Source organism: Dioscorea cayenensis, unplaced genomic scaffold (genome assembly GCF_009730915.1).
Source record: "Dioscorea cayenensis subsp. rotundata cultivar TDr96_F1 unplaced genomic scaffold, TDr96_F1_v2_PseudoChromosome.rev07_lg8_w22 25.fasta BLBR01000628.1, whole genome shotgun sequence".
In the NCBI taxonomy this organism is placed as follows: Eukaryota; Viridiplantae; Streptophyta; class Magnoliopsida; order Dioscoreales; family Dioscoreaceae; genus Dioscorea; species Dioscorea cayenensis.
This window is the reverse complement of record NW_024087019.1, coordinates 18446-35959: the sequence shown is the minus strand read 5'-3', so window position 1 is coordinate 35959 and position 17514 is coordinate 18446. Positions and strand designations below refer to the sequence as shown.

The following is a 17514-nucleotide window of genomic DNA, read 5'->3' as shown; positions in this document are numbered from 1 at the left end:
TCCTTTCATTTATATTATCTTTAAAACAACCATTCTCTAACTTTCATTTATAACCCTTAAAACATAGAAAGGAAAAAAAGTCAAATTTAATACAAAATAAAATAAAATTAGAAGAATAGATTTTTGAGCTTATCAGCTGAAGACTAAATTAACCCATGTCAAGAGATCAATCTTCTATTCATTGTGTGATTGAAGACGAGAAGGCAGGAGATATATGTTTTCAGAAGCTGTCAGTTGTTTTGTGATTTGAAAAGCTGTTAAGAGTGTTTTGGTAAACGTCAAAGTGGTTTAGTCTTTCGGAGCTATTTGAAAGTTCATTAAAGTAGTTTTCGTTTGAGAGGATCAGAATGGATGGTGTAGATGTGATCATCAGGTTTGTATTTTGAAGATTCGAGGCAGAAGTTGATGGAGTTGATAGAAAAGTGAACGGAGAGTTAAAGAGATATGATAGATTGGAGATTAAGTCCAAAAGGCAAATGCAGGTTAGTCAGTTTCTAGTGAGCTAGAACTGGACATGTTGCAGAATGACTCATCAAAACTAAGGGGAATTTCTCGTCATGTTTGTTTATTGTTTTGACTTTCTATGTTATTCAGAGAAAGTGTGTGTGTGTGTGTGTGATGTTCTTAGCTTCTGTGTATACAAAACTTATGTGAATTTTCCTTCCAACATACATGAGGTCTTATTAGAGTCTTCAAAGTATTATTGCAGTTTGTTATGCCGATGATCCAGGTTCTTAACATCTTCTCGATCCTGCGTTACATGCCCATTGAAAAATGTATAAATATTTGAAATCTCATACAAGCTCCTTACTTAGTATTAATAATTCTGAGAGGAAATATGTTTTATTTGCGTTTCATTGAGACTATATATAAAAGCATGCCATTGACAGACAATGGCTGAAGAGGCACAATTAAGTACACAATAGAGAAATCTTTGATAGCACCATCCTACTGTCTCTGGCGACGAAGAACAGAGCCTCCTCACCACTCTCATCCCTTTATACTAACATGCATCACATCCATCAAAACAGACCACACACATCAAGGTCTCAAAGAAATGAAATCCGTCATCAAATTGTAAAAGCACTGAAACCTTTAATACTACGGTTGTACTCGTGAGATCATCCGCTATAGATGGCTTCAACTTTGTGCTCTTTTATGTTACACTATATCTCATTAAAAGTCGTTGCATGTGCCATTGGACATTAAACAACATACAAAACCAATAATGTTTTGATTTTCTTCCATGCAGGCTATCTAAAATGAGAGAGAGGATGGAGGAATGAACATATATTACGACATAGCTCATCATTCCTGCCACAACAGCAAATAATTGACTCACATGACTAGTAGTAGATTACTTCCAAATACAAAATGCTCTCTATAAGAATATTATTTAAACTTTATTATTGACCACGGATGGCTTGAGGAAGTTTCTTCAGCCTTTGCAGATCGGTATCCACAGTAAAACATAGACAAAACAGCAATCCAATGAACATGTGTTTAAGCTCACTAAGTTATCCCTATACTCTGACTTTCCAAAGACAGTAGACTAAGAAAGGTGGGAAGGCAGTGATGAAACATGTCGATCCTGATCTGTGGTCGATCAATTCCTCCATTGCTGACAATCACTCTAGCACTTCGCTTCCAAGGCGTGCGATGCAAAACAGCGAAAGACTCTTTAGAGACGATCACCAACTAATGGAAGACATTTGTTTACTCACCAAAGCATGCACTGTGGGTAGTCATGCTTCTCTCACGCTAGCTAAGAGATTGTTTCAGAGTTGCGATTTTCACCTTTCAACCTGATAACATGCTGCTTTGAAACCAGACCTGACTTACTCACTACACCCTCGACGCCATGATCATAGATGTCTAATTCCATAAAACCACGCACGCCAGGTAACTCACAGTCCAAAATGGAGAATTGAGGCGTGATCGTGTAGTCGTAGATACTTATATATTCAGTGTCGCGATAATATTCGGAAGTCCAAGAATCTCTACTGAATCTCACCGATCTCCACAGTTCACATACCCTTCGATTGCTTCTTCTTCTATAATAATTTATTATAAGGGAAAAATTACATTGCACACCCCTATAATTTCGAAACTTCGACAGTATCATGAGTATGCACTCCTCGACACGACCCTTGCTTTATCAAGCTTTCAACCCTCTCTACACGCATTCATAAAACTCCATTCATTTACCCTAAACCTTTTCGTCATACATCGTTCTATTCTCGTTCTCGCATTCTTTTTCGCACGATCCATTTCGTTTAGCAGAGATTCGTACTCGCATGAAAAACTTATTCCCAAATGTCGAGTTCAGTTTCTTAAAGCGGAGAGCTCATGCCTCACACCTCATTTCAAGCGAAACTCATTCTCGTCAAAGCCTCATCGCTTGTACGAAAACCCATAAACTCAAAACTTTAATATTTAAAGCAGGAGAAAACGAAATTATTCGACGATAAATTAATCCCTTGACATAAAAGACCAATTAATCTTGGCCACCTGTCATATATTTAAATAGAAACAACGATATTTAAGTAATTTTTAAGCGTAAGCAATATATTAGCGAAACTCCCGATAGTTAAAGCGAAGACAAAGCGGCGTATGTGAGGATAACTCATTTCTTAAGCGGCGGCGGAGACTCATTTCTAGCAGAGAGCTTATTTTTTAAACATAGACCTCATTTTTAAGCAGAAATATAGAACAGGTGAGACCGTGTTCATTTGATCTCCTTGTGGTAACATACGTCTTGAGCTCCGGATAAAAGCGGCGATACAAAGTGTTTTGCTCGTGTGGGGTCTTAAAGGAGAAATGTATCGGGGTTTGGCGATCCGGTTGTGACGTTCCTCAGTCGGAGTGGTAAGGTCTTGATGGCGACACGTGGATCAGAGCGGTGAGCTTGAAACGGAGCAGATTCTGTTTGCTGGAGGCCTGTAACATGGATGTATTAAGTTTAGGGTTAAAGGGATCATTCAGGGTTTTAGATCCATGGTGCTAAGTCGGTGTGGGAATGGAGGGGAGGAAGCGGCCTTGGTGATTCAGGTGTCTCAAATCTTCGTCTTGATCTTCAAAATTAAGCCTTCCCACCTTCGTCGACCTCATACACTACCGTCTTCTTCGTGCGTCGACCAAAGGGAAAAGAATGGCAGTACCTCCTGGAAATCGTCCAGCGAGACGCCCGAAGGTTTGCACTAAGTACATATTAAATAAACAACGTCTTCTGAAATTTTTAAGCGTAAGCGCCAATATATTAAAGCGAAACATCGATGGTTAAACAAAGGCAAAACCAGCGTATAGCGGAGAACTCATTTGCTTAAGCGGAGCTTATTTTTAAAGCAGGTATACGTTTTTTATGAGCGCCATTGAGTAGGGACGTTGATGTCATTGGTGATCTCATGCGCGGCAGCTTGAGTGTTGCCACTCGAATCTGGCGTGATCTAAAGTGCTTTGCTCTGATGTGAGATCTTAGGGAAATCTTTAGCCGAGCGTCCGGTTAACAGCGATTCCTCGAGAGGTCGGAGCTGGGGTCTGCTTGATGGCGGCGGTCGGATAAGACGTTTGGTTTAAACGGAACCATTCTAAATTGCGGAGACCGCAACATGGGTCGCCGATAGGGTTAGGAGTTAGGGATCGTTCTGAGGGTTTGGATCCATTGGGTGCCTACCTAAGTCGATGCAGAGACGGAAGAAGGAGGCCGGCCTTGATGAGGAATTCGAATCTCGCCGAGTCTTAAGTCTTCATCGTCTTCCACAATAAATCAAACCTCATCTCTTTCATCTTCTTATCGATAAATTTTCAGGAGGAAGTATCTCCTGATCGTCGAGCGGCATTAGAAGGTTCGCCTTTTTCTCACGGCAAGATCGGTGGAGATCAAAATTCTAGGGTTAAATCCCATTTTCATCTGTTGATAATTTGTGATTGTAGTAGCATGCTTTGTCTGTGACCAAGCTATGATAAAGAGATTATGGGGTGTTGTCGGCATGGCTTCATTTAACCCCAAAGCAGAGACGCCGTTTTTTAAGCAATACGTTTAACCCCGGCAAAACTCGTTTCAAACAAAACTCATTTTTTAAATAGAAAATTGTTTTTAAGCGAGGCTTCGTTTTTTAATGAGCCTGTCTACCATGTTTTAAAATAGAGAGAACGTTTTTAGGCTGAGCTCGTTTACCTTACGAAGGCATTATGAAATCGAACCACCATCGGCGGCTTGCTACGAGCTTCCGCATGAGAACCAATTTCATCAAAAATTGCGAATTAATTTCCTGTGAGTGATATTTAGATGTTTGGGGGTTTAAAAATCATTGTGATGTGAAAGGGTTTTAGGAGGTACAATAGCAGGTCAATTTTAGCGATATTCTGAAACTGGGTATTTTGCTTGATTCCAGTATTATAATAATAGTGTATTATTATTATTATTTATTATTATTATTATATTACTTTTATATGAATAGTTAAGTTATATGGGTAATTAATTTAGGAAAACTAAGCGCAAAAGCACGTGTTGCAACTTCGCGCCCAGAACTAACGTTATGGAATTTTTAAAAAGGCAAAGGACTCAGCGGTGCAAAAGAATTATAAATGGATCAGAAAGGAGGCAGACTAATTGCTAAAACCGCCGTCTATTGTGCAGAAGAACTAACAACACTTGGTGCAAAAAAAAACTCAAGGTCATAAAATTATAAAATTAAAGAACAAAATTGTAATTTAAGGACTAAAAGGTAATTATAACTATTAATATAAACATTGAGTCATAAGTATGAAATAACCCACAAGACAGACTGTATCATATTAGAAAAATAAAATAAAATTGAATATATATACCTGATGACTTTATTTTATAATGATGTAAAAATCAATCTTGATATATTTTCAGTAGTTAGTAAAAACCCAATGATCACACGTACGAATGAAGGTAACTTCACTATTAAAGCATGTCTATTTTCGAAATCCAAGCTCATACAAATTCCAGCACTCTAAATACATCTAGACGCACTGTCCTGTATCTTCCAAATACAAAAGGTGCAAAATTTATAAATACAATGCAACTAAAATTTCTACCTGTGTCTAACTATAAGCCATATAATCTCACCACGTCACCCTCCTATTGCCAGCTCACGTTTCACTTTCACCAGCTTACATCTAATCAAACGCCACCATGCATCCAATAGCTACTCACTCAGCTGTGAAGCTTTCTCGTGGCCGCACACGTTCACGACTTCTTTCCAAGTGAACTCCAACCCAGTATCTTCATAAGCACTGTCTTCTCTTCCAACAAGTACTTCACAACCATTTCTCAGCACAATATCGTAAACACATAAAGATCTTTAAATGTACAAAATCCATGATTCACCTTGAACCTTCATATTTCATGATTAAAATTCAGACTATTTCCAGACTTCAAAATATCAGGCTTTTTTGTTAATTCAGGGAATTTCCTCAGTACCATATCTGGTACTCCTCAGTAAAAACAATCAGCAAAAGTAACACACCATATGAGACATGAGAAACTGAAAGACAATGAGGACTATTCCTAGCAAAAGATAAAACCCAAGAAAGCACATTATGGATTTAGATTATATACTAGCTCTTTTTGACAAACATGATCTCTTTTATGCTCTCTATCAAAGTAAAACCAGAATGGTGTCTTAAGCACCCACCAGTGGTCACTTTGATGTCATGTGTGTGACAAAATTTTACATTTGGTTAGCCTCACGATGCAGTAATGGCGATTTAGCTCTCTTATGGCCAATGATTCTTCTAGATTGCTTCGCTGACATTGTTAGAATGGGAGAGAGAGATTTCCTTGCCATTTTCCAAACAACAAAAATGAACCTGGTAGATCCGGTGACTACCACGCCCTGGCTGCTCTGTATTCCAAAGTGAGTAGTTTTAATAACTGTTTTAAAATGAAGTTAAACGTGTCAAGCAGGATCAAAGAATGAAATCCTGTATTAGTAAGTAATAAAGGATCAGGTAATCTTGTGTTGCTCATGATTTTATATTTGTTTTATCATTCCTCATATAGTTAATCTTGACCTCTCAGTATATTATGATGGATTCTTATACTCTTCTTGTGCATTCATTCATCAAACATTCCTGCAATCTTGCTGGTGTTTCAACATAGTATAGAAATTCATGACCATTGTGCAGATATTAGTGAAAATCATGGTTTAGTGACCTAAGACCTGAGGTGCTAAGAAAATAGAAGAAATGCGAGATAATTTTAAGTATCCAGGTGTACATGTGCAGATGAAAAATCTGGTGTGAGAACATGTCATGATATATTATGATTATTATGGTCTGATCTTCAGTTTTATCAATGAAACATCGTTCATACAGACCCTTATTATCTTTAATTTAATGATATTTGGTATAGATTTAAATGTTTGTGGGTCGTGAACTCGATGATTAGAATCTGTTTGGGAGACTTTAATACAGGATGTGATCATTTGGATAATCCATGAACCCAATAATTTGAAGCCTCACACAAAAATACAAATGTAACTCTTTTGATAATTCATAAGCTCAATTAATTGAAACTCCATCCACACACGCACACACACGCAAATGTAACTATTTTTCTTTTTAATAATTCATGCAGTCAATTAATTAAAGCTCCACATGCGCATACACTAATGTAACATTATTAGGATGATTCATGCGCCAGATTAATTGAAGCACCACATATATATATCCAATATCATCAGCTCAATTGCTTGAATTTGCACGCAAAGACAAACAAAAAATGTAATTTGTTTGAGTACTTCATGAATCACAATTAACTGAAGTTCCACACATACAAATCAAATTTCATGAACACAATAACTTGAAGCCACACACACACACAAATGTAATTATTTGGACAATTCACAAGCTCAATTAATTTAAGCTACAAGAAATAACTACGAGACCAATATTTCAACACTACTAATCAGTCTTTTTTCCTTTTAAAAAAGGTGGTGAATTTAAGTATTTACAATAGCAAAACATAGAAAAAATGAGCCAATGTTAGTGAAAAATTAAATAAAATTAGAAGAATGATTCATGAACTCACCAGCTGAAAGGCTGAACCTATGCCAAGGAACCAAGCTTCTAGATGCTGCATTACATACATATTCAAAATCAAATTTTTAGAGATCTCACATAAGCTCATAGCATTAAGTATTACGTAAAGAAAAAGTTTTTCTTTATTCATCGAGAAACTATGTATAAAGCATATACCGATCCAGGCAATGGCTGAAGAAGCACAAGCACCAACAGTGAAATCCTTGATTGCTCTATCCTTGCATTCCTTGAAGAACACAGCCTCCTCCCTCGTCATCCCTTCCTGCAACATCCATCCATCCATCAAAACAAACCACCAAAAATCAAAATTCATAAAACGAAATCCACATCTAATAATTGTGAAACATTGAAACCCTAAACATCAAATTATAAGATTTTGAGCTAAATCTCTCTTACCGATCGGAGTAGATGCTCCAGCTCCGCAAGCAAATCGCCCATTCTCTTATTCACCCACACCCACAACGAAACCCAGAGAGACAGACAACGAGAGAAGGAGGAAGATGAATCAAACCTCAAGAAATCGCTGAAGCTCCTGCGAAATTTCCATCCCAACCATCGTATTTCCTCCCAAAGTGCTCTGATAAAACCCTAAAAAAAATTTCTTAAAACCCTATAAATCGCAGGAGACACTTGGTGCACATCCTAAAGAAACCAGAATATATATGGGCCTTCCCATTGGGCTTCATGGATGTGGACCTTTTATGGGCCTTTCTTCTGGTTAATTACTATATATTAGTTCTTCAAAAAAAAAAATTTTTTTTTTTTGAAAACCCACAAATTATTATTATTACCACAAAATTGTCATGAACCACCTTGCTAAATGCTAGATCGGCACAAAGTGTTGACTAGTTAAAAAAAAAACAAAACAAAGTTTCTTTCCAAGCTTTTTTGAACTATTTTTACCTATTATTTTAAATGTTGTTGATTTTTAAAAAATCTATTTATTTCAAAATAATAATAATAATTATTATTATTATTAATTAAATGACATGATTTACTAAAAACAATAAAAATGGCATGCATTATTATTATTATTATTATTATTATTATTATTAAAATGACATGCTTTACCAAAAATAAAATAAAATGGCGTCCTTTCGTAAGAATGAGCATCGAGGCCTGTACTGAGATGGGGACAGGTTCGATTTCAGATCATCCGTTACACTGCAATTGATTCATTTTTTCCTATGCATTTGATTGATTATCTTGTTTTTCCGGCATAAGTTAAAATTAAGAAAATATAAAAATTTAACTATAATGTATTATGAATTTTTATTTTACTCATAGATTCACCTAAATCAACCATCATTCTATTTTACACTATGTCTAGCCTACCATTTTGTCTTTGAGATACAGTAAAAAAATCAATAATGTTTTTATTTTCTAGCTTCCTGCCCTATAGTTAAATAAATTGATAGTGTATCAAATAAATAAATAATAAATAATTATTATTGTTAAATCAAAATATTACAATAAATGTATCACACATTTATACAATAATAAAAAATCAATTCTTATGGACAAGATAATTACTTCTGAATATAAAAATCTCTTAGTAATAAGGTCTGAAATGCTATAAACTTAAGATGGAATCTTTTCCACTCTAACCTCCTATATGCAAAAAAAATAAATTTTTGGAGATGAAGATATTTCCAAAATAATATTATCAAAAATTAATTTTTTATCTAGTGGTTTTTGAAAATTATTTTTTTCTAAACAAAGGACATATTTGTCTAAAAAAAAGTTTCAGATTACAACACCACTCAAAAATTCAACATAACTATCTATTTTAGTGATAATGTGATTACCAAGTTGTTTGGTAATATTCTAAAGTTGATGATCACATATTACTATCAATATTACCACTACTACTAATCTAAACGTAGTAATATTTTTAGATTACTATGTAACAGATTGTAATGTGAAAATATTACCGTGAACCAAAATAAAAGTGTAAAAAGAAGGAGTTGTAAATAAGGAATTAATTACTTGTACTCTATGCACAAAAGCTACAAGTTAATACAAAGATGCTTAGGTGGCCTTTCCATATGATAAGAAATTATATTGGATTGTATAGATGATTTATGCCCCTCAAAAAATTTGACTTGAATATTTATTTGAATTCATGAAAAATCAAGAAAATAGAATTAAGTATATGATGGTACCATGACAATTGACAAGCCATGCTTTGCACTTTCTGAGTGCGTTTTTTTCTCTCTCCTTTCCTCTAATTCAATCTTTCTCAGAATAGTATCCCTCATGGCCTTGAAATATTCCATGCCGGCGACCAACTCCAACAGTCTCACCTCGGTGTCCATGATGTCTGCAGAACAATTTCCAACGGCCGCAATCCAGTGCCCTACAGAACAATATCACTATTCGAACGAAAGAACAAAAAATAATACAACAAAGAGGATTAATTTTTCTCCTGCTTCGGATCAAACTAGACTTTTGTGCTTTTTTCTCAATGTAGACTCCCTTTTCTATTTATTTATTTTTATTTTTATTTTTATTTTTAGCAAAAATGGCTGCATTGTAAAAATGAAGGGTTAATTCAACCCTTCTTTTTAAATATTATTAAAGTAGTATTCTGGGATGTTAATGGGCTCCGGCCCCGACAAAGAATCCGATTCCTCTCAGGGAATTTTTAGGGAGGTCGGGGCTAGGGGTGAAAAATAAATTCACTTTATTAGTATCGGGGGTTGGGGCGGGGAATATCCTCCTTGCCCCGGTTTGATCCAGAAATATTAAATATTTAATTTAAATATTATATATATATATATATATATATATATATAATTTTATGATATAAATATCTAAATAAAAACTGAACAAAAACCCATATATCTATCAATTTAATAAGAAAACTATTAATAATTAATGAGCATTGGTATCAAATTAAATAAAATCCTAAATTTATATTAACTATATTGCATTTTTTAAATTTTTTCAAATTTTGTAAATAATTTATTGGTGATTGTGTATGTTGATATTTTGTGTTAGGTCATATTTGTAAATGAATTTCTCGAATCGGGGCAGAAAAATGTATCCCCTGATGAATTCCCGCCCCGTTGACATCTGAACTTTTAAGTCCAAATTAAAAAATATATATATTTTAAAAAAGTACTGATTTCTTAAGGACTTATTTATTTTAAAAAATATATATTGTTAAAATAAAAATTATTCTTTCACGTTTTTTTTTAACTTATTTGTGTTTTATTTTTGTTAAAAACTTTTAAACTAATTCAAATATATATATATATATATATATATGCCCTTCTTTTTCTTACAAAGTGTGCTATAGACGCATCTATAATTTTTATTCGTATCCAACACTAAATTCACATTTTTGCCAATTTGCGTTTAAAACAAGAATGGTTACACGTAGAGGACACCATCCCACTAGTGACTAGACAACGAAACAAAAAAATTAGACAAACGTATACTCATGGATGGGAATCTTAATCTTAAAATATAATAATCTGGTAATGAACAAATAGTCCCTCTAAAGTTAAGGTATTCACAAAAAACCCCATGATTTTGATTATTCCCAAAAGATCCTTCTTTTTTTGACAGGTTATTTTTCAGACCTTTCTGACATAAAGGTGATTGATGTTAACTGGGTTGACTCTCAGTTTTTAAGCGAAAACACCAAATTTTAAGCGGAAACCCATAATTTTAAACGAAAAAATTAAATTTTAAACGCAAATGTGCTATATGTTAAGTGAAAACCTATGTGGTTAAGCGAAAAAACCAAAATTTAAGCGGAAACCCATAATTTTAAGAAGAAAAGTCAAATTTTAAACACAAATATGCTATATGTTAAGTGAAAACTTATGTGGTTAAACAAAAACACTCAATGTTAAACAGAAACTATATATTTTAAACGGGAAGTACATGTTGTAAAATAGAATAAACTAACGGAGTGAGCTGCATTAATTGAAAAGTACACTGTCATGATTAAAAAGTAAACTGTCAAAAAAAGGAGGGACTGTCTGGTAAATTCAAATGTCAGAGAGTCTGTCTGGGATGTTTTGAAACTTTCAAGGAGTTATAATTCATTTTCCCTATAATAATATGTATTTTTTTTATGTAAACAACTTGAGTTTTATAGAACTACTTGTCTAACATGGGGTAAAAATATATAATATAAGTAAAATAATAGATGTATTTTCTATTTATATTCGAACACATTTAAAAATATATATATAAACAAATTATTTAAATAAAAAATTGTAAATAAAATAAATAAAATATTATTGATTTTCAGGCTTTTTTTTTATATAAAATTATTACAAGTGAGAAGCAAATTTAAAAAAAAGTCATATTGGAATATGTTTAAAAGTTAAAATAATTCTAAAAAAATTAAAACATAAATAATTCTTAAAACATGCGTAAAAGTACTTTCTATCTTAATAATAATACGTTTTAAAAATGAATGGGTTTTTTTTAAAAAAAAAAAATCAGTGCGTTTTAAAAAATGAATTTTTTTCCCAAAGACAAAAGATTGTTAAAATAAAAGCCATAAACATGCAATTTTTAATATATTTTTTTTAAATAAAAGGTCAAAATGCAAGCTAGTCACATGTTTTTCACAATTTAAAATGCCCCATTAGGTGCTTGATTGGGCATTGATTCCATGGCCTTGGGCTATTTTGGCAAATCATTTGTTGTATATGTACACTAGTGTTATGCCATTGCATGGGAGAGATAAGTGTAATTTTAATAATGACAATAATGTTTGCATAAGAGATATAATCATTATAAATAATTTTGATATTAATATTTAAGTGACAAAAAATAGTCATCTTCCGTACATTTCAAAAAAACATTATGATACAATTGTTTATTACAATAAATCCTTTCACTTTACAGATTTAGTGAATAAAAATTTAGATAATTATATTAAAATAAATATGTCTACAAAACAAAGACATTATACATACAATTATGGTTAAAAAAAATATATAATTTTCTCTATGATAAATAACAAGCTTTTAATAATATCAAAATACATATACAATAATCCTTGCAATTGGGCAGTTGATATTTCATCTCTTCCAACTCAATAATAAACTATTTGTATGTGGTTTGTTCATATTTTTTAAATATGAACATGTGTATATTCATCTTCTTCCAATAATTAGACAAATTTATTATATGAAAGACTTTCAATGTCAAATAATATATTAGTGTAGAACAAAAATAACTTTTGAAGAGACATCAATCAAGACTCTTAACTTGCATAAGACAATCATATAATTATTTTTTTCTAGTCATTTATAACCCAATATTCTTTCACCATATCAATAAAATATTTAAAACAAAGTATGAACCAACTCACATATATATATATATATATATATATGGCTATTTCTCAAAAGCTCATCAATTTTCTAGCATGAAATTTATGAAGCTTTTGTTTTTTTTTAAAAGGTGGATAAACTACAAGTGGAAATACAACCCAAAAGAGAAGGCATAGAAGGAAAAGCTACAATAGAAAACAAAAACAGAGAACAAAAAGTCGGCGCGAGGAGACAGGCCTCCTCAAGGCCCACCCAAAAAGACTTAGCTCGTGCTCTGACCTTGCACCTCCTCAATAGACGGAGTCCCACTAGTCTCCTTTCACACAAGGTCCAAAAAAACTCTAGGTTTCCCCTAATGGTAAAGATGGAATCTTCCAGCTTCACTCTAGATCCCTTTACTACTATTGAGAACCAGGTTAAAAGCATACGATCAATTTTCAAGATAATCACATGTGCAGGCAAGACATTAGGGTTAAAGATGCAATCATTTCTAGCAAGCCAAATATTCCACACAAGCGATTTCACGACTAAGTACCCTATGTCCCTACTTGAAGGTCTCACAAGTGTCTTCCAAGAACTCCAAAGGACTCGCATAAACAGAGGTAGATCAGGCAGTTGAAGTAGCCACATAAAATAATCCCATACCTATCTAGCGAACCGACATTGAATGAAGAGATGATCAACAGATTCAATCCTAGAGTAACACATCACACATGCAGACTATCGGAAGCCTATTGCACCTTCTTTTCTCAAGATTCTCAAGGGAAAGAATCTTATTTTTCCACACAAGCTAGTAAAAATGTTGATTTTCCTTGGGCAAAAGTTACACCAGAAGAACTTCGCAACCGAACATCACATCCCTCCATCATTAAGAAAATTATAAAAGGACTTAACCAAGAAGAAACCATTCCTTGTAAGCATCCCCCGTTTCTCCAAATGGGTCACGCATGTGATCTTTGTAAGGCAAAACATCTAGATTCTCCACGAAAGGGGTAGAATCTAAGATAGATACAAGGTCCCGAACAGTGCCATTAGGGTATTAATTATCTTTGAATTCCTCTGACCATAAATACATGGGAGCCCTTCCATTAAGCCATCAGTCATTCCAAAATAGTCTCCGTTCCCCGTGTTGATGCAATGCAGAATGCATCCTCTTAGAGCTAGCAAACAACTAGAAACTCCTTTCTTAAAAAACGAAATCCTGCATGTTTGTCTAGGAACATGCAGGATTTCGTTTTTCCTCCCAAAGTGCTCTGATAAAACCCTAAAAAAAATTTCTTAAAACCCTATAAATCGCAGGAGACACTTGGTGCACATCCTAAAGAAACCAGAATATATATGGGCCTTCCCATTGGGCTTCATGGATGTGGACCTTTTTATCAAACCGTTCTTCTGGTTAATTACTATTAGTTCTTCATAATGAAAAACCCTAAATTGACAATTTTGGGAGTTCTTATTTTAATTTATTTTAAAAAAAAAGATCAATCCATACTTGTCTTTTGTTCTTTTATATATAACTTTAATAATTAATATTATACAAAAATTACTACTGAAAGATATTCAAATAAGGGTACATGAAAAAAATTATATTATATTTAATATATAATATATATATGTATATATATATATATATGTGTGTGTGTGTGTGTGGCTTCTTTTCAAGTTTGCCCTTATCTTTTTTATATTTATCATAATAACCCTAAGGCTATTTATTCCTCAAAACTGCCATGGAACCATCTTGCTAAATGCTAGATCCCCACAAAGTGTTGAGTAGTTAAAAAAAATTATACAAAGTTTCTTTCCAAGCTTTTGGACTATTTCAAGAGAGAGAGAGAGAGAGAGAGAGAGAGAGAGAGAGAACGAGGGTTTTGGAATTTATCGGTCAGATCCTTGAAACTGCATGATCCGGATCCGGATCAGATCTAGAAGGGGTAACAGGTTTGATTTCGGATCATCCGTTACACCGCAATTGATCCATTATATTTTTCTATTTATTTGATTGCGTACCTTGCATTTCCAAAAAAGTTAAATTAAAAAAAAATATAAAAAACTTAACTATAATTTATTATCATCTCATAAATTAATTTAAAAATAAAAAATATGGATTTTTATTTTACTCAGATCCACCTATACATCTACTATAACTCTATTTTTACCCTCTATATCTAATAAAATTATTGCACCCACCATTCATCTTTGAACTACAGTAAAAAAACAATAATGGTTTGATTTTCTAGCTTCCCATTCTTTGAATAGATAAATTGATAGTGTATCAACAAAAAATAATAATAAATAATAAATAAAATTTATTATTAAATCAAAATATTACAATAAATTTATCACACACATTTATACAATAATAAAAAAAAAATCAATTCTTATAAACAAGATAATTACTCCCGGATATAAAAAAATGTTGAACAAAAAATATTATTTAAAATAGAGATTATTTTAAACTATCAATGATTTGGACGTAAATTTGCATGACTACTTAGTTGAGCCGTTGAGGAACTTGTCAAGGTGAGATCGGATTGTTGTGTCCTCCCATTCCAAGCTCTTCTGGTGAAGGACTTGTCGAGGTGAGATCGGATTGTTGTGTCCTCCCATTCCAAACTCTCCCACAAGTCTTCGTCAATTGTCACGTCTTTGAATTTATTATTGACAATGGATGACTTGAAAGGAAGTTTCTTCAGCTTTGGACATCTGTCCAAATAAAGTGTATCCAAAATAGGAAAATCCAATAGACATGTGCTGAAGCTCACTAAGTTGGGCATTCTCCATAAAGACAAGGATCGTAGGTTAGGAAAGGTGGGAAGGCCTGATGAAGCTTGTTGCATCTCTCGAGGGTCAATCAATTCCTCTATTGCTGAGCAATTACCTACATGTAATTTCTTAAGGCATGGGAGATGCAAAACCCACGAAAGACTCCTCAGAGATGTACATTTATAAATGTAAACATCTGTCAACTTCGGGAAACATCCACTACGAAATGCTTCTGCTGACCGAGTGATTTGCTTGAGCTTTGCAAGAAAACTCAAATCGAGATGCTTTAGACTGACCGCACTGTCATTTATCAACAAGTTCTCAAAGCCACAATCATTGATGTATAACGTCATCAAACCCTCACCATCACCTTTGTAACTCAAGTCACAAAGCTGGAGGGTAGGCATATCATGTATGTTTTTCAAATTTATTTGCCAAGTCGGCAAATCTTTGAGAAGTCGAAGAATCTCGACTGATTCCACATCCATACCGATCGCTTTAATCCTCTTCCTATCCATCAATATCCTCAAGTCACCTGCTTCTAAACAAGTATTTTTATAAAGATCAAGCACTTGCAACTCGGGCAACCTTGATAATGCAGACAACCCATCAACTTTAATTGGAACAAGTTCACCTTCACTTTCAAAATGTGAAAATCTGAAGAAGAAGTATTTTAATTGCTTGAGCTCTTCTAGTTCAGGTGGAAGTGACCGAATGCTTGTGCCGCTGATGTTGAGGTATTGAAGATTAACTAGAACTCGAATTTCTTTTGAAATACCAGCGATAAATGTCTCAGATAAGTTCAAATGTGTGAGAGATGGCATATGAGGGAAAAAGTTTATACCCACCTCGGACCTTCGATCATACCAATAACATTTTTCTATTAATAAACTCTGGAGATTAGGATATCTAGGAGAAGTTGCTGCAACAGAAACTTGGCCCTTTTTGTCGATATTTTGATCAATTAAAAATTTCAAGAGACCATTGTCATTGAAATTTTTTTTGAAAGATATTAGTTCTGTCTCCTGCCAGTTGCCTGCTTCCAACTTTGAAAATTGTCTTAAATCATCGTTACTTCCACCAACAATCCATTTGTTCTTTTTCTTCCCACACTCGGACACAATCCACAATGCCATATCATGAATCACATCATGTAATTTGACATAATCTTCAACAAGACTGTAAACCACTAATTCCAACAAACATGCTTCATGTAATTTTGCAATGAGAGAATATCCCTCGTCAAAGGCTTCCCCCATGTTTCCAAAGTCACTAATCAATCCACACCAAATCCAACGCTCTATGAGTTCAAAGACTTCAATTTGTGCACCTGCACGCCATTGAGCACAACACAAGAAACATTGTCGGAGAGTATCACTGGCCAAATTATCATAACTAACCTTTAGGTTGTGAAACAATGATTCTTCCATACCAGTAACAGTCCTGACATCCGTCTTAATTAACGACCTCAGCATGTGACGCCACTCTTCAGGTGTCTTCATATTCGACGTGGCTCTACCAATAACTTTAAGGGCAAGTGGTAAACCAGAGCACTTCTCCATAACTTCCTTTGCTAGGTTTTCAATAACAACACTAGAATTGATGATCTCTTCATTTGCGAACTGCTTGAAAAGATGCCATGCTTCTTTATCTATACATTCAACTTTGATCTTCTTGTGAGCATTCATACGAGCACACACATCATCATCTCTGGTTGTGAAGATCACCTTGCGCTTGTAGCTTTGACCTCCATTTTTGGAATTTCGGCTTTGACGGAGTGGAAGTGGAATACCAAGGTCTTCAGGAAGGTCCACTCTCTTCCATATATCATCTAATAGCAGCAAAAAGTTCTTCTTTTTCAAAAACTCAAATATGTCACTTTTCCCGGAGTAAGAAGGCAATCCTAACCTTTTAGATATCTCATTTTGAAGCTTCTCAAATTGAGGTTCTTTTGAAACCACCAGAGAGATGACATAATTGAACCCCGGATTAGTATTACCACCAAGTAATGAGTTATTGATTTCATTCAAGAGAGTTGTCTTTCCGACCCCTCCCATGCCCCAAATCCCCACCATGGATACATCGTCATCTACCAAGTAACCACGAACTTTCTCAAGATTTAGCTTGATAGTGTTGCCCACAAGAGTCATCTGAGTAGCGATCTCCAAAGCGCTCTTGGAAGTTGTGTCTCAGTATTTCTTTGAGCATCATGTTCCGCCTTCGAGTTATTGATCTCTTTATATAACTTGATTGAACTTTGGCTAATCTTGTAATTAGCCCACAAATTAAAAGAACAACTTCCAAAAAGGCAACCTCTATTGTTATAGGCATCCTTCAAGTGATTCATTGTATCTTGTCTCTCATGGAGTTG

General features: G+C 34.1%; 1 protein-coding gene across 1 annotated transcript; it reads right to left on the bottom strand.

Moving 5' to 3' along the window:
* Window positions 1-14839: 14839 nt before the first annotated feature.
* LOC120254787 (putative disease resistance protein At4g10780) lies at window positions 14840-17293 on the bottom strand. The gene has a single exon (XM_039262815.1). It carries the CDS (start codon window positions 17291-17293, stop codon window positions 14840-14842), a length of 2454 nt encoding a protein of 817 aa, XP_039118749.1.
* Between the last annotated feature and the right edge of the window lie 221 nt (window positions 17294-17514).

Coding starts and splice junctions, on each gene's coding strand:
- LOC120254787 (XM_039262815.1), bottom strand. CDS start 17,293: ATGACTCTTGTGGGCAACACTATCAAGCTAAATCTTGAGAAAGTTCGT.